The following is a 25,082-nucleotide window of genomic DNA, read 5'->3' as shown; positions in this document are numbered from 1 at the left end:
AGTTACGATAGGAAGTCAGCCCTTGGCCAAAGAAATGTACAGTTTATATACAATTTGTTGTGAAATACTGCACATACGTGAATAAACAGTTCTGGAAGATTGCTCTGATGCTGACGTACAGTAATGTACTGCTGTATAAATTCACATGAAATAAAGCTTAAGGTCCAGGGAGAGCGGTAAAACACAAAAACAAAGTTCAAACTTCCTGAACCGTTGCTCTAATGCAGCAGTATTTTTTCTGCCGTGGAGTCAGCAGAAGGGATTTACATTTTGCAAAATGCTCTTACACCAGCGTTTCCCAAAACTTTTACATAAAGATGCATATTTTTCGAAAATGACAAACCAAAATCCCTGTAAATCACAGTCACCCAGACCCAGGTGATCGCAATTCACAATGTTATGGATCGACAAAAATATACATTTTAGGCAAGTTACTGCAGACTCGCATTACAAACCATCTTTAAAAGGCCATAGATACAGATGAAACAGACCATCTGACATTGTATCACAATAAATCAAGACTACATGTTGTCAAATGTTGGCAACATGTTGACACTGGATTTTGTAGGTGATTCATGTGAGATTAATTAATTATATTAAAACAATTTTCTCCAAAACCTCCCATATCCTCCCTTCTTTTAGAATCACTAAGAGGGTTTGGGTGGTTTACTGTCATCGTCCTGGATCCAGTAATTCATTTTATTGAGCTTTGTCTTGAACATTGACACCAGCAATTAATAAGTTAGAAATGAAGCAGCTGATGTGAAAGTTTCCTCACAGCAGGACAGCAGGACAGCAGGACAGCAGGACAGCAGGACAGCAGGTGTGGCATCTACACTACACTACTACAGTGCTGTGTTCCAAAGACTTTCTAACACAAACACCCTGCTCTATCATACGCTGCAATAATTAGCCTGCTAAAATATAGCTAAAAATAGCGTCTGTGGCCAACAGGCAGCGTGCTGGTGGTGAGTGGTGTGCTGTGAGGCCCAGAGTGGTTTAGGTCAAACTGCTTAGTGTGGTCCACGAGTTCCCACAGCTCCTACTCTTTGGCTGTTTCAATGGGCACACGTTCTATTTTGATGACTCTGAAAAAGCCCAAAGACAAACAATAGGAATGGACACAGTCTGATTTACAGTGTCAAAGACAGAGTTAGATCCCCTTCTTTTCCTACGAGGAAACCACATAAAAGATCGGAGTGGAAGAGAGGGCTTATTCTTTAAGACTTCAAGGCTTATCACGTCTGGAGCAGTCACCCTCCTGTGACCTGCTGCAGAGGAGACACTAAAGGCTGCTGACAGACAAACAATAATGCCAAGAGTGAAAAGAAATAAATCACTGGTGGTGTTCATCACTGTAATTTATTTGACAATGTTTAGCGTCATCTCTTGTTGTCTTTCTTTAACTTCCTTCCATGACAACAAGCTCAGATTGTTACTAGTTTTCCCCTACACTACAGTTCAGCTGTACGTTGATGAATTACTTCTGTTATATGCTGATATGGTTTGGACTGAACTCTGGATAACTTGGTAGTGTGAGTTGTTGGACAGTGTGCAGAGCTGGGAGTCCGCATATGGTCAAATCTATGCAATGATGCAGAGCAGAGCCACTAATCCACCAATATATAACACACTTTCATACGTGGCCAAAGCAAACGCACCGCAGTTAATCAACATTCCAGACTCGTGTTTAGTCAACTCTGATTTGGAGGTAAAAATATAAACATACACTTTAGTTTTGTGTTCTTACAGTTTAGCTGTNGGGAAAAAACTAAAAAAAAAACAAAAACAAAAAAAAAAAAAAAAAAAAAAACAGAACATAAAGGGAGATTTCCCCTCAAGGTTTGTTCTCTGTAGAGAAATTTAGCTTGTCTTATATGATTCATTCGTAGCTCACTTAGTCCAACCCTGTCATCCTTGTAAGTAAACAACAAGAGCTTAGCAACTGAGGTGGATGAGACTGTGACCAAGGTTTACTACCAGGACAGGTTCAGTAAATGCTGCTTGTCCCGTACTAGGTAAATAAATAAGGACGATGGATGCTTTGTTCTATTTGCCTCAGAAGTCGACAGCTGTTTAGGAAAATTTCCAGAGATTAATACTATCTATTAGGGCAGTGGTGGCTTAGTGGTTAAGGAAGCGGACTTGGACTTGAGCGGACTTGAGTGTGGCTCCGTCCCCACACACTGCTCCCCTTAAAGCTGCCTGCTGTTCACTTTGGTGACGGGTCACATTTGGTTGTGTGCAGTGGTGAGCTGTGTCACAATGACAAGGAGTTCACTTTCCTTTCCATCTAGTATTTGCTCCTAATCGATTCTCAGTATTATTTATATGAAAAAAAGTCCTTTTTTGATGATAAGAAGTAAACAACAGAATAATAAATGAATAATGATTCATGTCAAATAATGTGATAGTGATAAAGCTGGTGCTTAATCCATGTCAGGAGCCAGAGCTCAGTTTATGTGATGGGTCATTTCTGGCTTGACAACAACCTGGACCTGGTCTACAAACATCCATCAACCTTTTACCACAATATCCCAGTACTGATGCAACATATCAAAAACTTAAATTGAAGTCAATTAACAGAATTGGTCTTGATGTATTATGTGCAACTCACTCTCTCTAACCCACAGAAAACATTGCATCACTTCCAACACATAACTCTGCAACTAGATCTGTGTATTTAATGTCATTACTCCGTGTTTGTGTTGGAAAACAGAGACATTTGTTCAAACCTGTGTGATCAGGCAGTTAAACGTGTTCTATAAATCACACTAGCAAACACTGGGGAATGAGAAGCTGGTTTGTTTATGGATTGAAAACAGTTTTTCTCTGTTGCCATTAAAATTACGCTGGACCATCTCCTGCAACGCTGGAGGCTTTCTTGCAATCTGGTGAGCATCTGATTGTTATTTGGGCCTCATTGTACTGTTATCATGACAGAAAACACTGCGCTGGGGCCCAAGGGTTCTAAAAAGAAACCCAGAGAGTTCTAAATTAAGACTGTGAGTGACATCCGTCGCTATGTCTGCAACAAGGCTGTAATCAGAGCAGGCTTTGTGCAGACAGTGGGACCATCCATCTTTCACTCACCAAAAAAAAAAAAAAAATCTGGCACAACCTCAGAGCTGAGAAGGTTACACACAATAGGAGGACATGGCTGTCTTTTCCAGTTACTTCACAAACCTCATGGCTTGGGACATGCTAAGTGTTAGCATTCATGAATGTTACAATGTTAGCATCGATATAAACAAGAACAATGATCTGCAAAATCCAGACAGAGGGAGGGCAGAATATGATCATTTTATTTTTATATTAAAATTAGAATTTACTGATTGACTGGCACAAAATGACCTAAAAACACAGCCTAAATTTAAAAAAAAAATCTAAAATATGTAAAGCAATCACCTTGTTTACTGGAGAAAAATGTGATGCATGTGTTTTTAGTCTTCATTATGACTTTATTGGTCCTTTATTATTTTAATAGTAGATGCTTCAGCTAGTTATGGTCTGGTTTATTGTGAAGTAAACTATGGGCTGCGTGGTGAGGTCATGGTCATGGCTCTCATCTCACTACATGAAGATCAGGTGGCGTGTATCCAAGTGTGTATGTTCATGTACCATATGTCCAGCCATTGTGTAAATGGTTTCTCCGTCTACTCTCTGGTTTGTTCAAACAGCCAAACACACTGGGGCTCAGTCTTAATTGGAGACTAGGATGTGACTAAAGTCGTGACCTAGGCCCTGTGATGGACAGACTACCTGTTCTGTAAATGTCCGACTGACACTGCCTTCACCTCCTGTGACTTTTTCTCCCAACATTTTTTTCTATTTACTGCTTGTATTTTAAGCTAACCAGAGCTCTTAAAGTTAAGGAAGAACTATTAGAACGGCTCGTTATTCCAAGTGAAATATTATACAAGAGTAACTGTTAAAGAATGATGTCATCCTTCTATTAGGCATTAGGTCAACTCCATTTTCTTGATATACACAGTATGTGCGAGCAGATATACACAAGAACATGCTTTTACGTTCACGCCGTGGAGTAAATTATTATTATTATAAATTACAAATAAGAAGGCTAATGAAACCTGATGTTTAGAGTGCCTGAAAGTAAACTTTAACAAGATGTTCAACAGTGATGAATGGCTTTGTTGTTAGCGCTGCACTGGAAGAAAAGAATAATGTCTCTGATAAAGCAACATTATTTGAGCCTCATCTTACAATATCATTATTTTAATTTAGTGCTATCCCACGAATGGCCAGTTGGCCACGGCAACAAACCCTGATTTAAGGCTTGAATAAATCTGGATGGACATGAGGCCTGAATATATCATTATGGAACCATCTCAGTGCCTCAAATGAATGGGTATAACATGTGTGAAAGAGTGATATGCACCAAGATGATCCTCTTCATATGCTTAGATTTTTTTTTATCTTTATTTTGTTTTTTACTTCTAAGCATTTTTGTTTTTGTTTTAAACGCCTCTAGATGCCCATGCTCACCAGAAGAGCTGGATATTTAAAACATTTAGTGCCAGTGGACACAAGTACTTTTGTTTATTCCTCCTGAAGAGGGCAGTGTTTGAATGGTAGAGCCTACATCTGTCAGCACTCATCAAGTCACCACGGTGCCAAGAAGTCGGGGGAAAGCGTACATGAAGTCCACACTCCAATTTGTTTTAATTCAAAGCAGAATGAAGGATATAAAATATTGGATCTTTACGTCAGACATTAACATTCAAATCATGTACTCTGTGGAGAGGATGGAGGTGGTACAGTACTTAAGTAAGTAAAACCTATCACGAGTTTCACAGTCTGTACTGTCAAGTCATTAAAGATAGTCATTCAGTCATTCAGTACAACCATAACAGGCTGGTGTACATCACCAGAGACGTACGACACACTCTCTGAGGTAACTCTGAGCTCATTTTGCCATTTGTTTTCAAAGCAGATTCATTCATTTGAAGCAAAATTCTAAACGCATCAGAGACACAAAAATGATGACGTAAACATTCAGGAGGAGTCAATGAATGAGTCCACTTCATATAATCCACAACAACTGAATGACGAACCACTCCATCATCATTCATCACATTCATAGACTTTAAAGCCACATATACAGGAGCTTAATGGGCGTTTACTGGGTCATTTTACAAGGCCATTAGATGTGTATGGTTTTTCAAGCTCAGGTATGTCGACCACAGCCTGTTCTCATTTATTTATGTATTACTTTAACGATGAAATGCTTCATTAAATAGACCTAGTTGTGGAAGTTGTGCGAATATTGCTTAAATATTTGAATTAGTCTTAATAGTTTAGGAAAATATTTCGCCAGACATTTATCACGTCCATGTACCACGAGTCACCTTTCCACTTATATTTCTTAGTCGGCCTCAACTTTTTCGACCCCATTTTTTCTCTTTAACTATTTTTACTCTCTCCTCCCGTCAGGCACTTCGTTATCTTTCTCCTCTTCCTGACCTCCTTCCCAATTTCATTATTTCCCCTCTCCTTCCAAACGTCTCCTCCTTTTTTTTCTGAATGAAGTCTACGCTCAGGTTCAACTCCTCCCACTTTGTGTAAGCGCCTAATTGCCAGCTTTGACGAAAAGTTGCTTGGGCTTAAATACTGAGTGCGCTTGTTGCTCGAAGGGTGAAAGGAAGTGTTCAACCTGTGTGTCTGCCTGTGTGGGTGCGTTGTCTGTGTTTCTCTGCGCTCTGGTCAATTTGTTCCTCCCGACCGTCCAGTATGCAGGTGTCTCTGGCTCTGCTCGTCTGCAGCTCTGCGCTGCTGCTGCTGCTCCAGGGATGCTGCACCGCCGCCAAAGGATGGAAGGTACTAAAAAACGATGCTACGGAGATTTTACCGGAGTACAATGAAAACAGCCGGACACCGGAGGAGGCGATGCTGCAGGCGAGCCACGGCAGAAATAACAGCAACAGCAACAATGTGAATAACAGAGCAAAGAACGGAGGCAGAGGCGCAAACACCGTCTCCTTCAGTGAGTATTTACTCAATTTTAGGTTGTTATTTTTTTTTAAATGTGTTTTGAAAAAAAAAGACAAAAACTATAGAGGCAAGGCGGCCGATAGACAGTCGTGCGCAAGATAAAATAGATCTTAATGACTCCTTGATTTGATCTGAGGTGCTACAGTACGGGGGCCCAAAGCGTAAAAGGCGCACCATCACTGTGTGAACGAGGGAGCGCAGTAAAATAAAATATAAAATAAAATAATTTGTAAATATTTACACTACACTGATACATGCATTCATCATATCTGTAAAAAAAACTTTTTATTTTTATATATCACCACATTCATTAACTCGATTTTTAGACCTTAATATAAAGGTCGAACATCACTGTGATGCTAGAGACCGTAAGCATGGGTCGATTATATTTTTATTTAAGCAGTTGTGTTCACAGTACTTTCAAGTCTTTAACAAAGATTTACCACCTGTAAGTTTGTAGGTCACTCATACCTTTGAGAAACCTAAAAATATCAACTTACCAAGTTATAACTGACTTCATGGCATAACCGTTCCATGTGGTTTAAATGAATGGATTTGACTTTAAAATGTTGAAGAGACGTGTCACTGAATCTGACATAATTCTCACATGGATATTAAGATCTGCTTCCCTGAGAATATATTTTTTTAAATTAAACTCCTAGGGTTAAAAAAAAATCAACTTGATGCTGAGAAGCAGAACACACACATTCTTGGATTTTGGTTCTCCACCATCAGTTGGGCGTTTAGAGAGACATCAGGGCGGTTCACATCCAGGTTGTTTCTGTCTGTCTTTATACTATTAGTCAAGCTCTGCTTACACCGTAACTTTTTGATCGTTGAAACATGTCTCCCAGAGAGAAAAAAAAACCCCTATGTTTGTTCATCAGGACATGTTTTTTCGAGGGGATTGGAAATTGCCTTTTTTAATGCAACACTGCCTTTGTAAATGATTCCCACCTGTGTCCAGTGAAGGCTGAGCTGTGCACGTAGGATAACCTCACTGCTGCACTAATGGAGTCAAGACAGGTGGTGCACTCTTCTCTCAGCTTTTGTCTTCGCCTAATCACGTCCAATTATTGCAGAGATTTTTTTTTCAGAAATAGAAGCTAAATTTGAATCAGCCCATATATTTTATTGTAAATCCTAACGTTCTGTTAATAATAATAAAAAAATAAAATAAAAAATGAAATAGCTGATTCAGTTTTGATATGACTTTAGTAAAAGGGATCCGGCTTGTTTTCGCACATAAAGGCACAGGCATTATGTGTTAGGTTTCACTCAGGGACACAATAATCTCCTGGATTATTTTCTTCCTCTTCTTTGCTTTCGTCTTGGGACAGATATGGTCCTTGTTGGGTGAGAGCACAGGCTTTTGACCACTGCCTGGCCTCCTTCCAGTTCTCTCTGTGTGTGATCTTTTCTTTTTCTTCAGGACTCCATCACAGTGGTAAAGACAGAGAGAGGCGTAATTAAAATGCATGGAACGCGTTCATCAGAGTTTTAGAAATAATGATCCCTGCACCAGTAGGTGTTACTCTGTGCTGCCTTCAGTGGCAGCCACAGAATAATACTAGATCAGATTCTCAGGGGGAGAAAAAGAAGAAGTCACCTCACATAAATCCTTTGTTCAGCCCTTTTGGAAAAGAAAGCCACAGAGGAAAACAGATCCTTCTCACTGTATCATTTCTTAACCGACAGTTCCGTTGCCCCTTTTTTACACAGTGCTTGTGAAAAAAAACACAAACACAGAACAATAAGTCATGTACACAGCTGTTAAGAAGCCGAGGTTTCAAATATAACATTACAGGCCGAGTGTGCTGTCTCAAATAAGTCTGGCAGGTGTCCAGTTTGTTCAAAATTGTACAGTTGCACTGCTGCCTTAAAATAACTCGACAGCTATTTACTCTTCCGTCACCCCACACATTTCCTGAGGGCCAGCGCTGTGTGCCAGCTTTTTTCTTCCAGCCCAAAAACTCCATTAGGTTTGATTGAGCTGTTTAATGGCCCTCTGGTCTGGATTTGCTATCAGCTGATTGCTGCCAGCTGGATCTCCCTGTCAAAGGCCGCCGTCAGCTAATGATTGGACCATGATTAAAATTCAAAAAGTGTGATATGATCATAGCTGGATTCAAAAACACATTGTTGGATTTATAGAAGTGCTTTTTGTGACACCGTGTTTCTCCCTTTTTTTTCTTGATTTTCTTGCTACATTAAAGTTCATATGTCAACAGATATAGGAGTCCAAGTCGCAGCTGCAGTAAAGCAGTTAATCTGTGGACTCCAGTGTGTGGCTTTTCAAAGTGTTTGTTTTGGGATAGAGCCATGAGTGTAACTGTGATATCCCGTTCTTCACCCCAGGTGCCTCCGAGCTCAGCTGTAGGGAGCTGCGTTCCACTCGTTACATCACCGATGGATCCTGCCGCAGTGCCAAACCAGTGAGGGAGCTGGTGTGTTCCGGCCAGTGTGTGCCCGCACATCTGTTGCCCAACTCCATCCTCCGTGGCAAGTGGTGGAGGAGCAGCAACTCGGACTACCGCTGCATCCCGGCGCACACCCGGACACAGAGGGTCCAGCTGCACTGTCCGAATGGCAACACTCGGACTTACAAAATCCGTGTGGTGACATCTTGCAAGTGCAAACGCTTCAGGCCCCACCATAACCAATCAGAGGCCAAGGAGGTCCCCAAGACGCAGAGAAACAAGAAGCACAGTCGCTCGTCTCAGGAACGTAAAAAGAACGACACGCCACTGAATGGAAACTCCTACTGATGCTGCACCGCAGCCATCTGTGGACGCAGACTGAAAATCATTTAAATCCTTACATAAAATCTGCATACATGTCGCACTATACACAAACTCCTACAAATAAGGAGACACACGAGAGAGCAAATCATAAGCTAAAGTAATGGCTGGGCTGATTTAAGCTGCCAGTCATTTGTATTTCAGCCATTTGTCAGCATATTTGTGGACTCTGCTTATTGTATAACTAAATAAACTAAATCCAAAGCTTGGTACAACTGTGACTGATCAGGAGGATAATATGAGACAAGTATCTGAACAACCCATCGGCTCAAACCTTCACAGGCTCAGATGGTTCCTTCACCCAAGCTGATTTTGTTTAAGCGTAATGAAAAGTGCTCCCTGATGTTTCAAGCCCATCTGTACAAACATCCAATGGATGCAGGGCTCACACCGCACTTCAGCTCTGTGCAAAGCTGAAACGATGTATATCTGCTGCAAATTAGTTGCAATCCATCTTGCTGTGGCTCCAGAGGAAGTTTTGGTGTGGCCCGGGGCCTGTATGGTGGTCCGCGTAGCTCCCCGACAGCTGACCAAAGGCCTCAGTCATTGGGACAGACCAGACCTACCGCACTCTCCACGCTGCATCTGCCCCGACCAGGCCTGTCAGTCACAGCAGTGCATTTCCCACGACTAAATACAGTAAGTCATGAAAAGACTGAAAGAGGAAGCAGTTTTCTCAGCGCTAACACCACAGGGGGCATTGGATATTCCTGTAACTCATGAATCACTAAATACGCCCATTCCTGTGTTAGGATCCAAGTCACAAAAACAAAACGTCTCTCCTCCAGCCAGTTCCTGTTTGCTGGAATCTTATACAAAAGGCTGAACTGTTTAAAAGGGAAATCAAAAAACTTACACAAGTTGCGTCGTTACCTCTGGACAGAGTGCTAACCATCACCCTGCCAATAGAATCTGTTTGTAACAGGCCAAATAGAGCATATAATGACCCACCTACGCTGTAACCCGGCCAGATCCAAATAGACCACATGATTCTGTATATAGGTCAGAAAAGGCTCGACAGGATGAAAAAAGTAAGAAAAACAATATATTTCCCTTCATCTTTGTATTGAGAGATGAAACAGGGAGAGGAAGTGCTAATAAACAGTCCCTCAACGCAGACAGCAAAAACCTCCTTCCTCAGCGAAGCGTCCGACTCTACTGGACTCCATGAAGCATATTCTCATTGTTTCCACATATTGTCAGTACCGTTGTTTTGCCGCTCGTATTGCTTCCTGACTTCGGACGTCTAAACTGTACTGACAGTGTTTGCTTCTTTTTCCGACTCCTGTGTTTGAAATAGCAACTGGAAGGGTTTTTGTCAGGCGAGCCGAGAACGGCGACGCAAACCTGTGTGGTCCTCTGCAGTGGCACCCTCTGAAGAAGGGGAGGAGAGGGCTGTTTTTTTCCCCTTCTCTCTTTAACAGAAACAAAGATGGACTGCTATTAAGAATGAACTGCATATTTATTTTTTATGTCCACATTTAAATTATTTATGCAAACTTTTGTAGTAAATGATAGCCATTCTTGTCATATAGTATGATAGAAACGTTGGAAATGAAATGCTGTACAGTACACGAATGAATAAAGTCAAGGCAGATATATGTGAAAGAATGGGTGTATTTGTTTTTATTCCTATTCCTGAAATGTTCTTTCACATTTTCTTTAATCATCAGTAAGAACTGAATGTGCTATGATATAATGTAAAAATGTATTTTATTTAATTAAAATTGGGTTTAAAAAGGGTAAAACAATTATTTATATATAAGGTAAAGAATGTTTTCAGACAAAATTGGTTTCTACAATTTACACAACTGAATCACCAAATATGCAGAAGTTAATGTGAAAGTGTATTGACTTCATTTGTGCATAAATGTTTATATAAAGCTGCAAGTTTAAGTGCCCTGTGTCTCCACTGAGAAATTCCAGCACTTAAGAAGCTGACGTTTCTCCTCTGTCTGTACACATAGAGAGGAAGGAATCAACACTCTTGAAAGTTCGGCTCAGGCGTAACATTATGTCTATGAAGGCAATGAAAAAAAAACAAAAAAACAAGTCAAATGAAAGTCACACACTCCAGGCACAGTCCTAGCCATAGTCCTAGCCATAGAGTATCACTGCACAACAGAAGATATTACATTTCACTACAGGGTCTATAATCTGTGGTCATTATGTTGTATCCCAAGTCCAGGAGAGAACAGACATGCCGTGATTTTACTCAGGCAACAAGCAGAACATGTTTCCCAAGAAATTCATGACCACATCCTTAAGAAGATGATGTACATGTATTGATGCTGACAAAGCATCTGCACTGTGTTAATGTGTGCACACGTCATGACCCACAAGTGACCTTGAAGAGCCCGGGGAATTCCGAGCTGCGCTGGAAGGTCGGTACAATCTGCTCTTAACAAATGAGTCAAGTCAGTAACACTTCACTTAGGACTAATGTCTGGTGTTATCAGTGAAATTCGGCAGACCAGGTGCACAAGTCTCTCAGGATCGTCATACTCCAAACTGTCAGAAACATGATTCACAAGCCCTGAAAGTTGGTACACCTACTTCAACTGTAACAAGAACGTACTGGGAGTGTTGTCAATCAACAAGAACTAATGCCTGGGTCCAACTACATGTAATAATTTCAGTGGGTCAAAAATGTGTAAAGGTCAAGTAGAGAAACCACTGCTGATTATTAGGTCTGAGGCTACATTAGATTAGATTAAATTGATATTATTGATATCACACTGGGGAAATTATTGTTGTTGTTGTTGTTGTTGTTGTTGTAAGAACTGCATGAAAAACTGCTACCATGAAAGAAGAGCAACATTGGTTTGGAGCTACCAACAGAGCAATCTCAGGCTGTCACAAATGCTCCTTAGGTCTGTATTATGAACAATTAAGGTACATTTCTGTGCTATAAACATGTCAGGCTTTGGTCTATTTTCATTGGAATTAGAGATGAACACTGTAGTCAGATGATGCTGAAGGCATCTGTTAGATTCTGTGTCCATCATAAGAGAGCAAAGATGGCTGAGGCTTGTTGGCTGTGGATTGAAGGTTCTAAAAATAAGTTATATTATATGACCTAGCATTATAAATGACTGAGTGCTGGACTTGAGCAGCCTGCCTGCCGACTGGACTCTTCTGCATCACAAGGAGGAGGAGGATCAGACAATAGTGAGTGAGGACTGTTGGACAGGTTTGGTCTTTAAAACAATAGGAAAAATGTTAACAGAACTGAACTGCTATGATTAAATTCCACATGTAAAATTCTGACCTTCTTCCAAAAACAATTAATAGAGTAAAAAAAAAAAAAAAAGAAGAAGAAAGAACCTGTCCAGTGGTTTTCAATCAAGCTGCAGATACATTTTAAACAAGTCAATGTTTGACACAAAATACTATGGATGAGTCAGACAGTCTTAATTTGTCAATTTGCCCAATTTGCATTTTGAAAAAATGTATCAACTTGTCTGAATATGGGGTTAGTAATGATGTTCATATAATAGAGCTCAAAAGTAATTCCAAGGAGGACCAAAGTCTGCTTTTTATAGAAGTGACTAATATTCCCTGGCCATCCTTTTCCAGTCGTGAACCAGAGACAGAGATTTATGCTACCTTCTCCCAGCTGAGCAGCCACTTAAATCCACCCTCTGTTCACAGTGAGCTTATGTTGGACCTGATAATTTCTTAAGATAATCATCGTTTCCCCATGAAACACTCTCCTGCAGCGCAGTAAGGTCATTAACTTGTCTCCGACTTGCCACGTCTTCAGTTTATCTCTTTACATGCAGTAAATGTTGAGACACGGCTTCCATTTGCACAGTGCCAGAAAGGCTGTCTCAAAGACAGGCACCCTAGTGGCAGGGAACTATCAACAGAGACTCTAATGATGTTCTGCCAAGTCCAGCAGAGACAGTTGAGTGAAATAGATAGACGCTGAGATGCTCGTTCAGTACACATTTTTTTCTCAGTTGTATCTGTCAAACAACGGCCAACCAGTCATTTGTGCAGACAGAAAAAAAGCACAATCAGTGGAAACTGACTTAAGGCGACAGTCAAAGCATAAGAAGCACTAACTTTTACTTGGCAAAAAGCAGGCCTGTCTCATAAAAGTCTTTATAGTCTTGTGTATCTGGTCTGTTTCCTGTACTGTTCCAATACTTAACAATGTTGCATGCTGTCCAGGATTATTCTTCTGTTGAAACATGTTCTGTTGCCACTAGAATGAACAATATTTACACCTTTGTAGCAGTTTACATAGAGTGTCTTCTACGCTTCACATCAGTTATTCAACCTGAGGCCTTTCAGTCAAATGTATTTAAGAAGAGGAAGTTATTGCTGGATTTAAACACTAATGGACAGTGACAGATGCATTCAGAGATGGATGGCTGTGCGTCGCCAACCACTTCCTGAGTCCTGACCTGAGCAGTACGAGCTTCAAACAAATGGAAACCAGAAGACATATCTGGCTGCCTAGAGGAATGAGAAATGTGGAAAAAACAATTCAACAAATTTTGTGTCCCTCTGACGATGCAGGCTTTGGAAGGTGGATAGAGTTTCCTGTGAACAATTCTCAGAAGGAAAGGGAGAAGCTGAGGTCAGGACCTATTACTCTCTCTCATTAACTTCAGGGTCTAAACTACATCTCAGAAATTATTTTTTTCATTCAACAACAAAAGAGTTTGATATGAAAAAACAACAATTTGAGAGGAAAATGTATTAAATATGGTGACACTTTTGCAGCCACAGGCAGTAGCGTCGTACAGGTCAGAGGCATCTACTGAGCCATGTAAGGCTAAGTCTGTGAGCGTCAGCCAGCCATGCAGAGAGTGGAGCCAAACATATGTGCCTGGGACAACAGGAGGTGCAGAGGATAGGAAACAGGGTTGTCAACAAACAATTCTAAACAGGCACAGCAAGCCCCAAAGTTCTGGAGGCAGAATGCACTTCCTTGCTAATCATCACCTTATGGACTTTGCATCTCGCAGAAAAACAGAGGAAAACAATGTCACACCAAGTTGTTTTAACCTCGAACAACAAGTTGCCCAAATAATGAAGTGCAGAACAAAATGCATATTCTGCTAGTGCAGTAGATAATTTGGGGTAACATTAGAAAAAAAAACCTTCCAGCATCAACTTCCAAATACTTCCACACTACCACTGCCAAAAGACAAAACTTACATCTGTCAAGTGTAACTGCTGCACACAATAGGCTGTAGTTTGGGTTTGTTGTTTTTAACATTGCCGTATAGAGGATACAGAAAACCAGTCATTTAGTAAATTAGTTGAGGTTAATACAAAAAAATCTGATACTGAAAGTAAATTCCTCCACACATGTAGGTGGTTAAGTTCCACAGACAGATTTGATTTTCATTTTTAAATCATTAGGTTCTACGTGAATATAACCAAAAAGTACAACTGAGGCCAAACAGTAAAATAATTTCCTTCCGCAAACTTTCAAAGGGCTGCGATATCTGTGACTGTTCTAAGAAGAATAGATTACAACTAAACTAAATAAAAATTACAGCCTTTCACGTCTGAAAAAAAAACAACAACAAAAAAAACAGGCGTCATTAAATGACTCCTCTAATACTCTGGTTTATCAAGTGCTCAATTCAAGTGTCACAGATATGTTCAGCTGCACTTATCTGCCACATGTGTCATCAGGATAGAAGATGCTGGAAATAGATTAGTGTTTGTTCGACAGATTTAGAGTTTGTCCGTATAGTCCTCCTTTAATATAAAAAGAAAAATATATATATGTAAACAAAGTTATTAAGCTAGCAAAAATTTGCTAGTTGAGAATACACACAAGTTTAGAAACATCAGCAAACTAGAAAAGACACCGTTATCCCGAGTAGACAAATAATCATCACTATAATTATCTTCATAAAACACAGCAGTTTATGGGTTCTAAAGCCCATCATGTAGTCCATTTTGGTCTTAGCACTGCTAACCCATGCTAACTGCAACATGTTCATTGAGGTGAAACCTTAGGCATAAAGTTATCTTTTTCTGTGATGAATATACAAGATAGGGTGGACAGGGATTTTTGTGAATACAGTGGACTGTGTTCTTCTGTGGTGCCACAGTTTGCCAGCAAATAATAGAAAGATTTATAGGCAGGGGCTTCACATGTGCAGCTCAGAGCATGGACAGTGTTTAAGTTTAAAATTCCAGAGGAAAGTATCCTAGACTGAAACTATTTTCACTTGATTACACAAACACTGGTCTGACAAACACTAAAAGTAAGTCAGACATTGCTAGAAGAATATAAGAGGAAAAACAGCTCTGCATTGTAATATCTATTGCCTGAAGTAAAAAAAAAAAGGAACCCATATTGTCTAAACAGGCATCACCTCAAAGTGACGGCTTTTTATGACACCAGATCAGCTTTAACAACTGAATCTAATAATTGGACCACTATTTTGTTGATCATTTATTCTGACTAAAAGTTACATGACTATAAACAGTTCAGTAACATTTTACATCCTAGTAATTTGATCTATGACACAATACATGGATCTGCCACAACTGTAAACGCAGTAACTGGTTGTAATGTTGTGGTTTCACTTGCAAGGTTTTTCTATCACTGACTGAACTGTAAGACATTAGCTAAACACTGCTCAAAGCTGCAAAACGGCTGGAGGGCTGAGTCTCACTGGGACCATTAGCGCTAGCTGCAAACCCTTTTGACGAGAACATAAGAAATGAACAGTCCTCCGCCATTAAAATCCTTCTAATGTGGCAAGTTGGAAAAACACACAATAAAAACTTGAAATTAAGGCTGACAGAAGAAAACCACAGACAGTATGTTCAAGAAGTTTCATCAGTTAGAATCAATTTCAACCACTGAATTTATAAAATAGTTTTTCAACAGGGAGGAAAACACTAACATTCAAAAAATTCATTTTAATGTGACCTTGTAATATTTATTTTGACAGGAGACAGCATTTAAAAAAAACAAAACACTCAACAAAAAACAACCGTATCTTTGTTCTCATCAACAGCATCATAACATTATATCATCGCAGGGAACACAAAGTTCAGTAGCTCTGCTGTCTTTCCCTGAAGAAGAATCTCTGATCTGTACTGTCCTAAAAAAACAGAGGCACCAAGCTCAGGTGATGAGCATTGCACATATTCTGTGAAAGATGAAGTTAACAGTGGCTGACTCTTCCTCCAAAAACAACAACCCCCCCTCCACTCCCCAAGGGTTTATGACTATTTCTACAGACAGGACGGTGCCTTTCTGCTTGCTTGTAATTTTGTTTATGTCACAAGTCCTTAGCTGCAGAGGTTATTTTAGGACCTCACCAAATGGATACATATCTGGGTCTTTGAGAATCCTACTGAAAATTATTTTTCCAATAACTTTACCATGTCTGTGTCCTGGAGAAGGCTGACGATGGGATGTTAATAAACTTTCATTAAACCTTAGTATTAAACAAGTATAATTAGAGGTGTAAACTCTTGTATTAGGCCAACCATATAATCAAATCTACGATTCACAGACAACTAGTTTGACCCGTTAAGACATGTGAAACAGAAGCAGTGTGCAGCACTGTGCTAGGTCATGAAGCAAGAGGGGCTACATATAAATGTATTATATACTGTATGGACTTGAAAATATACATACAACGTATATATGGGGCTTTGCATTTGCATGCTGCAAACAGGAAGTGAACGAAACAAATTTGATCTTTCAGTTAAAACTGATTTAACTGGGATCAAAAGCACAAGGCCAAGAAAGGGTAAAACATTTTCAGAATCTTTTTAACTTTGGCTTCAGTGTCTACATCAACTTTCTGTGAGACACTGAACTTATTGTCTTAATCCTGTGCCACAGACTCATGTTGTATAGGCCAGCTGGGAAGGACAGATTCTTTGTGCCTAAAAATATCTCAAATACTAGTGTTTTATAAAAATGGATGATTCTGTGAGAAACTGTCTGACTGAGAGTTGGGCACGACTGCCAAATGCTGCACTCACATTTTTGTTCTTTTAAGGGAAAAGTGTGTTGTGAGTTTGAGCACCAATATTTTGGGCGTTAGTGGCACTATTATTTATGACAGCTAAAATACATTGTTCATACGGCTCTATGAGAAAATCTCTCTTCTCCATGACTCACAGTCTGCCCATCTGACTATCTGCAGAGTGTATTTGCCTTTTGAAATTAAGTGCTTGCATCCTCGCCCAATTCTCACTGACAACTAAAAAACTCCTGGTTCTGGGACTCAGAAAATCAACCTTGGATTTTCTTTTGTTGTTCGTTCATTCCTTTCGTGCTTCGTACCAAACATCATTCATAGCTTTTAATCTAAAACAAAGCATTACAATCTCTACTTTCCTCTCTTCTCTAACTTTTTCATCTTTTCCTGGATTTTATTCTGCCAAACTGAAAGAACAAGAAATCACCGTTGCTCAAAAGAGGCTTCAGCTCGTTCCACGTTTTTCATTGAGGTGTGCTCCGAACCTTCTCTTACTCAGCATATGTGAAGCAGGAGGAAGGCACACAAGGCAAACAGTAAGTCAACGCCTTCCACTGAATAAAATATATGGTAGATAGGAAAAGGGACAGAGTTGATTCACCCAGCAGATGTTGCCGGGTCCATTTGCGGAACCGTTACCTTGGAGAATGTAGATAATTAAATACATTACAAAACCATCTCAGGCTACTGTGCATGGTGCCTCCATTTACCACATCTAAAAAACCCCGGCACTTTAAATGACATCCCATAACATATTATTGATTTTGGAGGAAAACCTGCACAAATCGGCACTGCTCCGCTTGTAGAGATGAAGACATTTTTTTCCTCTACATGCCCAAAAAAATCTGAATAACAGGCCTTTATGCCAAATGTAATATGGCTGCCAGACATCAAGGCCAAACACCTTCTTGAAAAATGGCGACATCAACAAAATTGAGGTTTTTATGACACGATCAATCATGTTGTAGCAACTGGACAAGAACAAAGAACATTCAAAAATAAATCTAGAGAATTAAACCTGACTGCTGTTGTGTCAACAGTGGATCTCCCAGCACACTGTGTTTTCCTTCCAATCTCTACAACATGAATGATGACTTCTGCGTCTGCTTCAGACCCAGCCTCAGTCTGGACCGTGATGAAACACTTATTAAAGCCTTGGAATGAAACACTTTCACAACTAAAACTGAATGTATTATTTCATTCCTGGTCTTTTTTAAAAAATAGCTCTGAATACTCTTGTGATACTTCTTACTATACTTATACTTGTGATATATACATATATATACATCATTAAAAGCCATATTGTAAACTAAATCGTTTTTAAAAGCAGAGATCCATTTGTGTGCACAATTGTCTGTTTTTGTAAAGAAAAGAACAATAGGATCTGGCCCAGACCTTTACTAGGGTTTAGGACCACACTGGAGGTCTGCAGCAGGTCTACTGGCACCACCCAACCCAGACCAACTGACTGACAACCACAGAGACAGAGAGGATTTCAAAACAGGTGTATTGTATACTGATAAACTGTATATACTGTAGAGACACAAACAGCAGTCTGAAATGACCAGATATTAAATTCACAAAATAAAATCAGCGTTCCACTCAAATTCTCTCCAAAACAGTTTTGCAAAAAACTCTGACATGTAAGTAAACAACTCCAAATGTAGGCAGACAAGAAACAAAACAACAGCCAAAACAGAAGGACAATAGTCAGATATAAAAATAAATGTTTATTTTATCTTAATATTTTGTTTTGACATTTGTTGTCAAAATGTACACTTGATTGACATCTACAGAAATACATCAAGACCTTGGTCTGAAATTGTGCTAATTGTGGTGTCGTTCATCCTGACTTAAGTTGCAGTGATACTTAATTGACAATTGATTGACTATTTATATCATGTAAATAACAAAATGATGAAAACAATGTGGTGTCATTTTTGACCCCAAGGGACCTAAGGTGTTGGTCTTCAGGGGACATTATTAGGGTTAAATCAGAGCTGAGAGAAATTGTCAGAATATTTTTAAGGTAATGAAATATCCTTCAAAGTTGTTGCAAAAGGCAAAGGTATCACAGCAACACAGGCTGTAAATAGCCATGTGTTTGGAGTTAGGAGTTTAACAATCACATATGGGTGTAATGTTCAGCGCTTAACTACTTCACTGATCCCTTCCTGTCAACCAAATACCCACTTGGAAGGAAATGGTGTTTTACAGGTCAACAACACTTGCAGGGCTCTCAGGAACCTGCAGCCCATAGACGATGCTAACCATGATTAGAACAACAGAGCAGCCCAAGATAGTTGTGGTCTGCATCGCTTCCACCTCTGGAATGTCCATATTACAAACTGCTATCACTTCCTCACTCCAACAGGACTGTTACTAACATGTAAGTCATTTCTATGTCAGATGGCTTTCTCTCTCTCTCCCCCTCGTCTCGCCCTGCATGAAAAGGCATTCACGGTGCAGTTTGCGGACAGACGGGGAGAGCGCTTTCTGCTTCCATAAATAAGGCTGAGGTAGGCTCCGGCCTGTTTCATCCATCACTGGAGTGGAGCTGTGTTTGTGGACCAGGAGGGAGCAAGGGGGCTGGATTCATCCATGTTCCCAGCAGCCATCCCCCATGTGGGAACTTCACACAGCCATTAAACACCTCATGGCAGCCCGCTAGCTATTGGGCCAGCTGAGCCGACGAGAGAGCCGCGATCCCACAAGAGTCCCTCTTGTCCCCGTGGACATGTCAACAGGTTTTTCATTTAAAGTTTTAGTGCACATCTTGGGCACATAAGTCTGCTGATATAGGAGAAATGGATGCACATACGTCTTCAGTCCTTCTTAGAGTCACACAGGTGTTAATGTAGGACGTGAAACCCAGTGCTGGGTCTATAAAAATACTGTTTTCCTTTGCTAGAAGTTTTTCATTGTGAGTGAACAAACATTTCCATGTCATGATATTTCCAGCCGAGAATAATGATTTTGTGTGTGTGTGTGTGTAGGAGAACAACAGTTTATCAAATATGACTCTGTGGGCAGGTGTTTGAAATTATCTAAAATTAAATAATGGGTGTTAGAAATAATAACTGTGGTTGGAATACAAGCTGAGAGCATTAAACTGTTAAAGGTGGACACAAAGTAGTTTCACTATAATCCATATTAAAATATTCATCACATTAAATCAAAATATCCCTGCTAAAAGTGTGACTATTCAATGACGGTGCTTCTCTAGTTTTTTGTCCCTCTTTTTCAACTTGTGATCGCAACATCATCATATCTGAGTTTCTCACAATCCATGATGATAAACACAGAATGTCCACAGACCCGTGGTGAGGCCTGTGGTTGGAGCCCATGGGGGTGTGATTGTGTCTAACATGCCCTGAAGTCACTCTAGGGAGCGAACAAAGTGTGTTTTATTAGAGAGGGGAATGCAGGTGTTGAAAGTGACTGTAGATTCCCAAGCTTTAAAAACGCACACATCTGGACTGATAAAGACCCCCACACAACATGAGATCTAAAGATTTGGTGGCCATCTATTGATACTGCACTAACATATTCAATTAAATATACAACAACAGAAAAAAAGATAAAAATGGACAAATGTAGAACAATTCCAAAAATCCCCATGTCCTGCATTTGTTCCTCCCAGTCGTGGGACAACAACAACCTGCATTTGTTCCTCCCAGTCGTGGGAGCAGAGTGGGCCTGTTTGATCTCAACTCGCCTCTATTAATTAAAGTCAAATGCCACTGCCTCTCAGTGTTTCCATGGGGTTCATGCAACCCTTCCAGAGAGTGGAGTTGGATCAGTCAGGGAGTTGACGCCACATTGTGTTGTTGAGTAGGAGTGAAGAGGTGGCTTCCTTCAGCGCTCCTTCAAACCACACTCCACATGCCAGGGATTCCTTCTGACCGCACAACTGGGCAGAAGCAGATGCTTGATTAACAAATGGCCTTCATTAAGTGTGCTTTCTTTGTGAACAACTGCTGTGTCTTTGAATTTTATGACTTTTATTACGGTGGTGATTTTACTCCTCAGACAAAAGCTGAAAATGATGAAGAGATGAAAATGTTTCCTTTTTCATTCACTCAGTCGATCAATACGGACCGGTTTTATTTGTTTCTGTCTGGTATCTCTTTAAGTAGAGAATATGACACTTATCCTCCCACAACAAGCCAGCCTATGTTTTTCACTGGGGTGGGGGGCGAATACATAACTTTGTGTGATTATCCCATCAGTCTCAAACAATGTCAATGGCCTGAGAGTTCTGGTTTTGTCTCATCTGATAGAATGTGTTGCTTTAGGTACTTTCTTTTTTCAGGTTGTCCTTGGCAGACTTCAGTCTGGCTTCGAGGCCTGGAGTTTTTATTGGTCTCCAGCCTGACAGTCTGTTTCTATAATGGATCACAGTGACAAGCTTTTCATTCCTGATAGTGTTTATCATTAAACATTTTTTATACCAAAACCACGTTGCCAATACAGAGGTGTGCATCAAACCATGGGTTTTACATACTGTTACACCCTTAATAAAAACACATGATCTTAGAAAAAACCTGTTTGGAGTTACTGTCTTTACTGAAACTAAAGCGAAAGGAGATCCGTCTCTCTGCTCTTTGAGGGAGCGAGCCCGACTGTGGGACAGACAGCAAAAATATAAAGCCTCTTTCTGGTCTCCATCATACAGTGTGACAGTAAGAACGGGGCCCTGGACTGGTGACAGCACCTATAAGTCTCCATCAGGGCCCCAGGGCAGGCTGTCTCATGACTCTGTGCAGGTGCCTCCTGTTCCTGCCTCGGTCGCCAGAAAGTCAGGCACTAAGTGGCTCTCCTTCTCCTCCAACTCCATCTCATCTCCATCACAAGTCAGTGAGATATTCCACAGTCATGGAGGGGCTTAGCAAACGACGCCATGTTTAGTCATTAGTAAGCTGCAGATCTTGTGAGTTGGACTAAAGAGTCTCTGATGTCACATCTAATGGTGACTGCAGAGAGGAGCTGCACGTGAGAGGGTGAACAAGGGTAACAGAGAAAAGTCATAATGAAGAGTGTAAACTATGGTTCCTGATGTTTACTTTCCCAGTTACAACAGACGTAATGATGAAATGTCATTTGATGAGTGCTTTAGAAAACTGCCCTGCTTTGGGACAATCATTTTCTACAGCCAGATATTGCACAACTACAGGAGCTAATCAGAAAGTTTGAATAACTCAGCAAAAATCATAATGTGTTAAATACTTTGCTATTACCGGTTCCTATCTACTGGGCCGTCTCCTGAAGCTGGCCATTGACAGGCTTAGTCAAACTCTAGCTAAACTAACCAGCCAGTGGTTTTGTAATTACTGTAGATCTACAGATGGTAGCATGGAATTCATTTTCTCATTTGGCACAAGGCAACAAAGTGTTGATGTCTTTACTTGATTAAAAAGCTGTTATTGTTTCTTTTAAAACAGATAAAACAAAGAAAAGACAAGGATTAACGATAAGAGCAAAAATAAAAAGGAAAAATGTGAAGTAGGTCTGTTTCCTTTCTCTCCGTCTGTGTGGCCTGTGACACATTCATCATCAACTCTTCTGTGATCTGATCCATGTTTGATCACCTGGCACAGACTGACAGACTGCTGAGAACTTGATGACTTTTGGGTTTTTTTTTTCCACTGCTGTCCAACTGCTGTCCAAAAGAATAAATGATGACTTCTACACTTAATTCCGCAACAACATCTGCGATTTGTCAAAAACACAAGGGCCATGAATAAAAGCAAATAACTCAACAAATAATTAGTTAAATTCACTCTGAAATACACACACACAAAAATATATCGGCTTTTGTAAAGTTAACATGGCATGCGTCTGCAGAGGCCAGTTGGCCAAGGCTGTTACGTGTGGTTTGTCAGGAAACAGACCAAACACTCAGCAGACGAAGAGGCAAACGTCCCACTGAGTCTTTATAGACCTCCTCAGGACGTGTGCACGAAATTACAGCCTGAACAAAAATGCAGAAAGAAAAAAGAGTTCTTAACTCTGTTGAGGAGAACTATCAACTGCTAACTGCCTTCTCGTGTTAACACTCAGACAAAGGAATGAAGACAATAAGGATTCTGACATTTTTGGCCCAAACATAATTCTCTTTGCAGAAGTTTCATCACTTCACAGTCTATATACACACCATCACATAGTTCTTCAAAAGTGATGTGTGGACGAGCAATCACTTCTTATACGTTAACGCTACGTTACGCTAGTGAGTCAGCCATTTGTATTTCATTTAATCTATGGGGTTTTTTTTTTACTTTATTTTTCAAGCCAAAAATATGAGCAAAATGAAGTTTCTATATATATCCAGGAGATGCAAAAGTAAAGAAAATGTTTGACTTCTGCAAAAGCCACTTAGTAGATGTAAATTATGTTGGTTGGTTTATGTGGTGGAATCTGACACCAAGTCGGGCTCAGAGAAAAAACTGGACAATGCTGTAAAAATCAGTTTTGTCTTTTGTCCCAGAGATGGACACTGTCTTATTAGTGCAGACATCTACCATAAAGTGGTGCCTACACTTTATTCTCTGCTGTCTGGTCCTTTTTAACTGGAAAATCTACCTTAAAATATTTTGGCTGTAAACACCTAATCACCATCAAGTATTTAGAAAACAAAATATCACACATATATATAACATTACACTAAGCATGTAATCTTGCAAGAGTTGCTTACTTGTGAATTGGAAAACTCGTATTTTGGGTAATGTTAGTCATTGTGACTTATCAGCTCAAATATAGCATAGTCCTCAGTTGGCCCTGTAGATTATAGTACATTTACTGTGTTAAACTGTGGGAACGGTGGTCACGTGTGAAATACTACTCCTAAATTATTCTTAAACTGTGTTTAAAATGTGTCTGTTCAGCTGAAGGGCTTTCTGCACTCAACTGAGCTGTAATCCAAATATTTTCTGAGATATTTCATTGCCTACAGACAAATTTCTGGTACAACACAAGAAAAAGAAACCCCCAAAGGACTGAATTAACGCAACTTTAAAAAGAAAAAAACAAGCTTTATTACACATTTTTTTATAGTGCTGTACTGGGTGGAAAACTATCACAGTACCTTAGATTGCTGATCCAAAACTGTCTGACATTTACAGCAACAATTGATTTAATGTTACAAGGGGGAAAAGCAAAAATCACTGATGATTGCGGCATTAAAAACATGCTTCCTCTGGAGACTGACACCAGAACTCCATCTAAATGTGCTGTTGTGCTGAAACTCTAGATCACTGTGGGGACAAGGAAATACTTTTGTACTTGTTCTTTCTGTCTTTTCATTACAAATATGTAAATCCCTGGAAATTACAAGCCACCTGACTCCTCTTATCTACAAAAAGCAGTAACTACAATTGGTTCTTTTTACTGTTGGTATCAGGAGGAGCTTGTGTCTCCACAAGGACTAAGGGTTTTGTGGACAAGTGGAGCAGGGTGTCTCTGAGGTGCTGATTGACTTGGCAGATGGAATATAAATTAGAATCCAAAGGCATCAGCAAGGTTGATCCCCTCTATTTTCCTTGCACGATCAGGGGGGAAGAACGGACGGGGAATCATTCTGCTAAAGCCTCGGTTGGCAGGCTGCGTCTCGGAGTGGTTCAGCATCTGTTGCTTTATTTTTTTCCAATGGAATTCTCAGCTCTGTGTTTCTGTAAATGACTTTTTGCACCATGTGATATTGATTAATTGCTCACAAAGGCAGAATTAGCCATTCAAATCTCAAATCCAGGTTTAAAAAATACTTTTTGTATGCGAGAAAAAAAAAAAGTTATCAGATGGAAAATGTTTGAGTAAATACACAGGGATGTGTTTAGATTTTAACACAGCTGTATTAAATTGTTTAATGGTAAAAGGAAACATTAAATAAATGTCAAATAATAATGAATCCCATAAATGACACTAAAGTCATTTTGAGATTCTGAAAATATTTAAACATAACTTTTAAATGTTAGTAAAAAGAATGGCTTTTACATTTAACCTTTTACATTTAATAAAGATGAATGAGAACTCTTTGTTTATATCTACTTTTAATACTTTTACTGCCTGAGTTGAATTTGTAGGTTTAATTTTTTTTCCTGTTACTGTAGAGATAAACACAGGGAGAAAGGACAAAAACATTAACCTTGCAGGCCAGTTTAACAACAGCGATCATTAACCACAACTGCCGATGACATAATTCTTTTCACTTCCACAATCTGACTCATAAGAAAAAGACTAAAAAAGCCAGGACTACTTCCAACAGGCAGTTGAAGTGTAGCCTGGCTTT

The 25,082-nt window shown here is 39.8% G+C and overlaps 1 protein-coding gene and 1 long non-coding RNA gene across 9 annotated transcripts in view; one reads left to right on the top strand and one right to left on the bottom strand.

Annotated features, from left to right (window-relative positions):
• LOC103381852 (uncharacterized) overlaps positions 1-25,082 on the bottom strand; it is a 117,984-nt gene that overhangs the window by 46,769 nt on the left and 46,133 nt on the right. For 5 of the 8 annotated variants that reach the window (XR_003050213.1, XR_003050212.1, XR_003050216.1 and 2 more), the window contains 2 exons: positions 20,460-20,711; positions 18,289-20,422 (listed from right to left, as the gene is read on the bottom strand). The exons of the other annotated variants lie outside the window; for them this stretch is intronic. This is a non-coding gene — a long non-coding RNA (uncharacterized LOC103381852). Of the gene's footprint in view, positions 1-18,288; positions 20,423-20,459; positions 20,712-25,082 lie in introns of those variants that run through there. 8 annotated transcript variants of the gene reach the window in all.
• sost (sclerostin) lies at positions 5,135-8,868 on the top strand. The gene is made up of 2 exons (XM_008314410.3): positions 5,135-6,004; positions 8,371-8,868. The coding sequence occupies exons 1-2, from the start codon at positions 5,752-5,754 to the stop codon at positions 8,778-8,780; spliced, it is 663 nt and encodes a 220-aa protein (XP_008312632.1). The 5' UTR covers positions 5,135-5,751; the 3' UTR covers positions 8,781-8,868.

The sequence above is a fragment of the Cynoglossus semilaevis genome, chromosome 8 (genome assembly GCF_000523025.1).
Source record: "Cynoglossus semilaevis isolate Cse_v1.0 chromosome 8, Cse_v1.0, whole genome shotgun sequence".
NCBI classification, from domain to species: domain Eukaryota; kingdom Metazoa; phylum Chordata; class Actinopteri; order Pleuronectiformes; family Cynoglossidae; genus Cynoglossus; species Cynoglossus semilaevis.
This window is presented reverse-complemented; position numbering and strand designations above follow the sequence as displayed.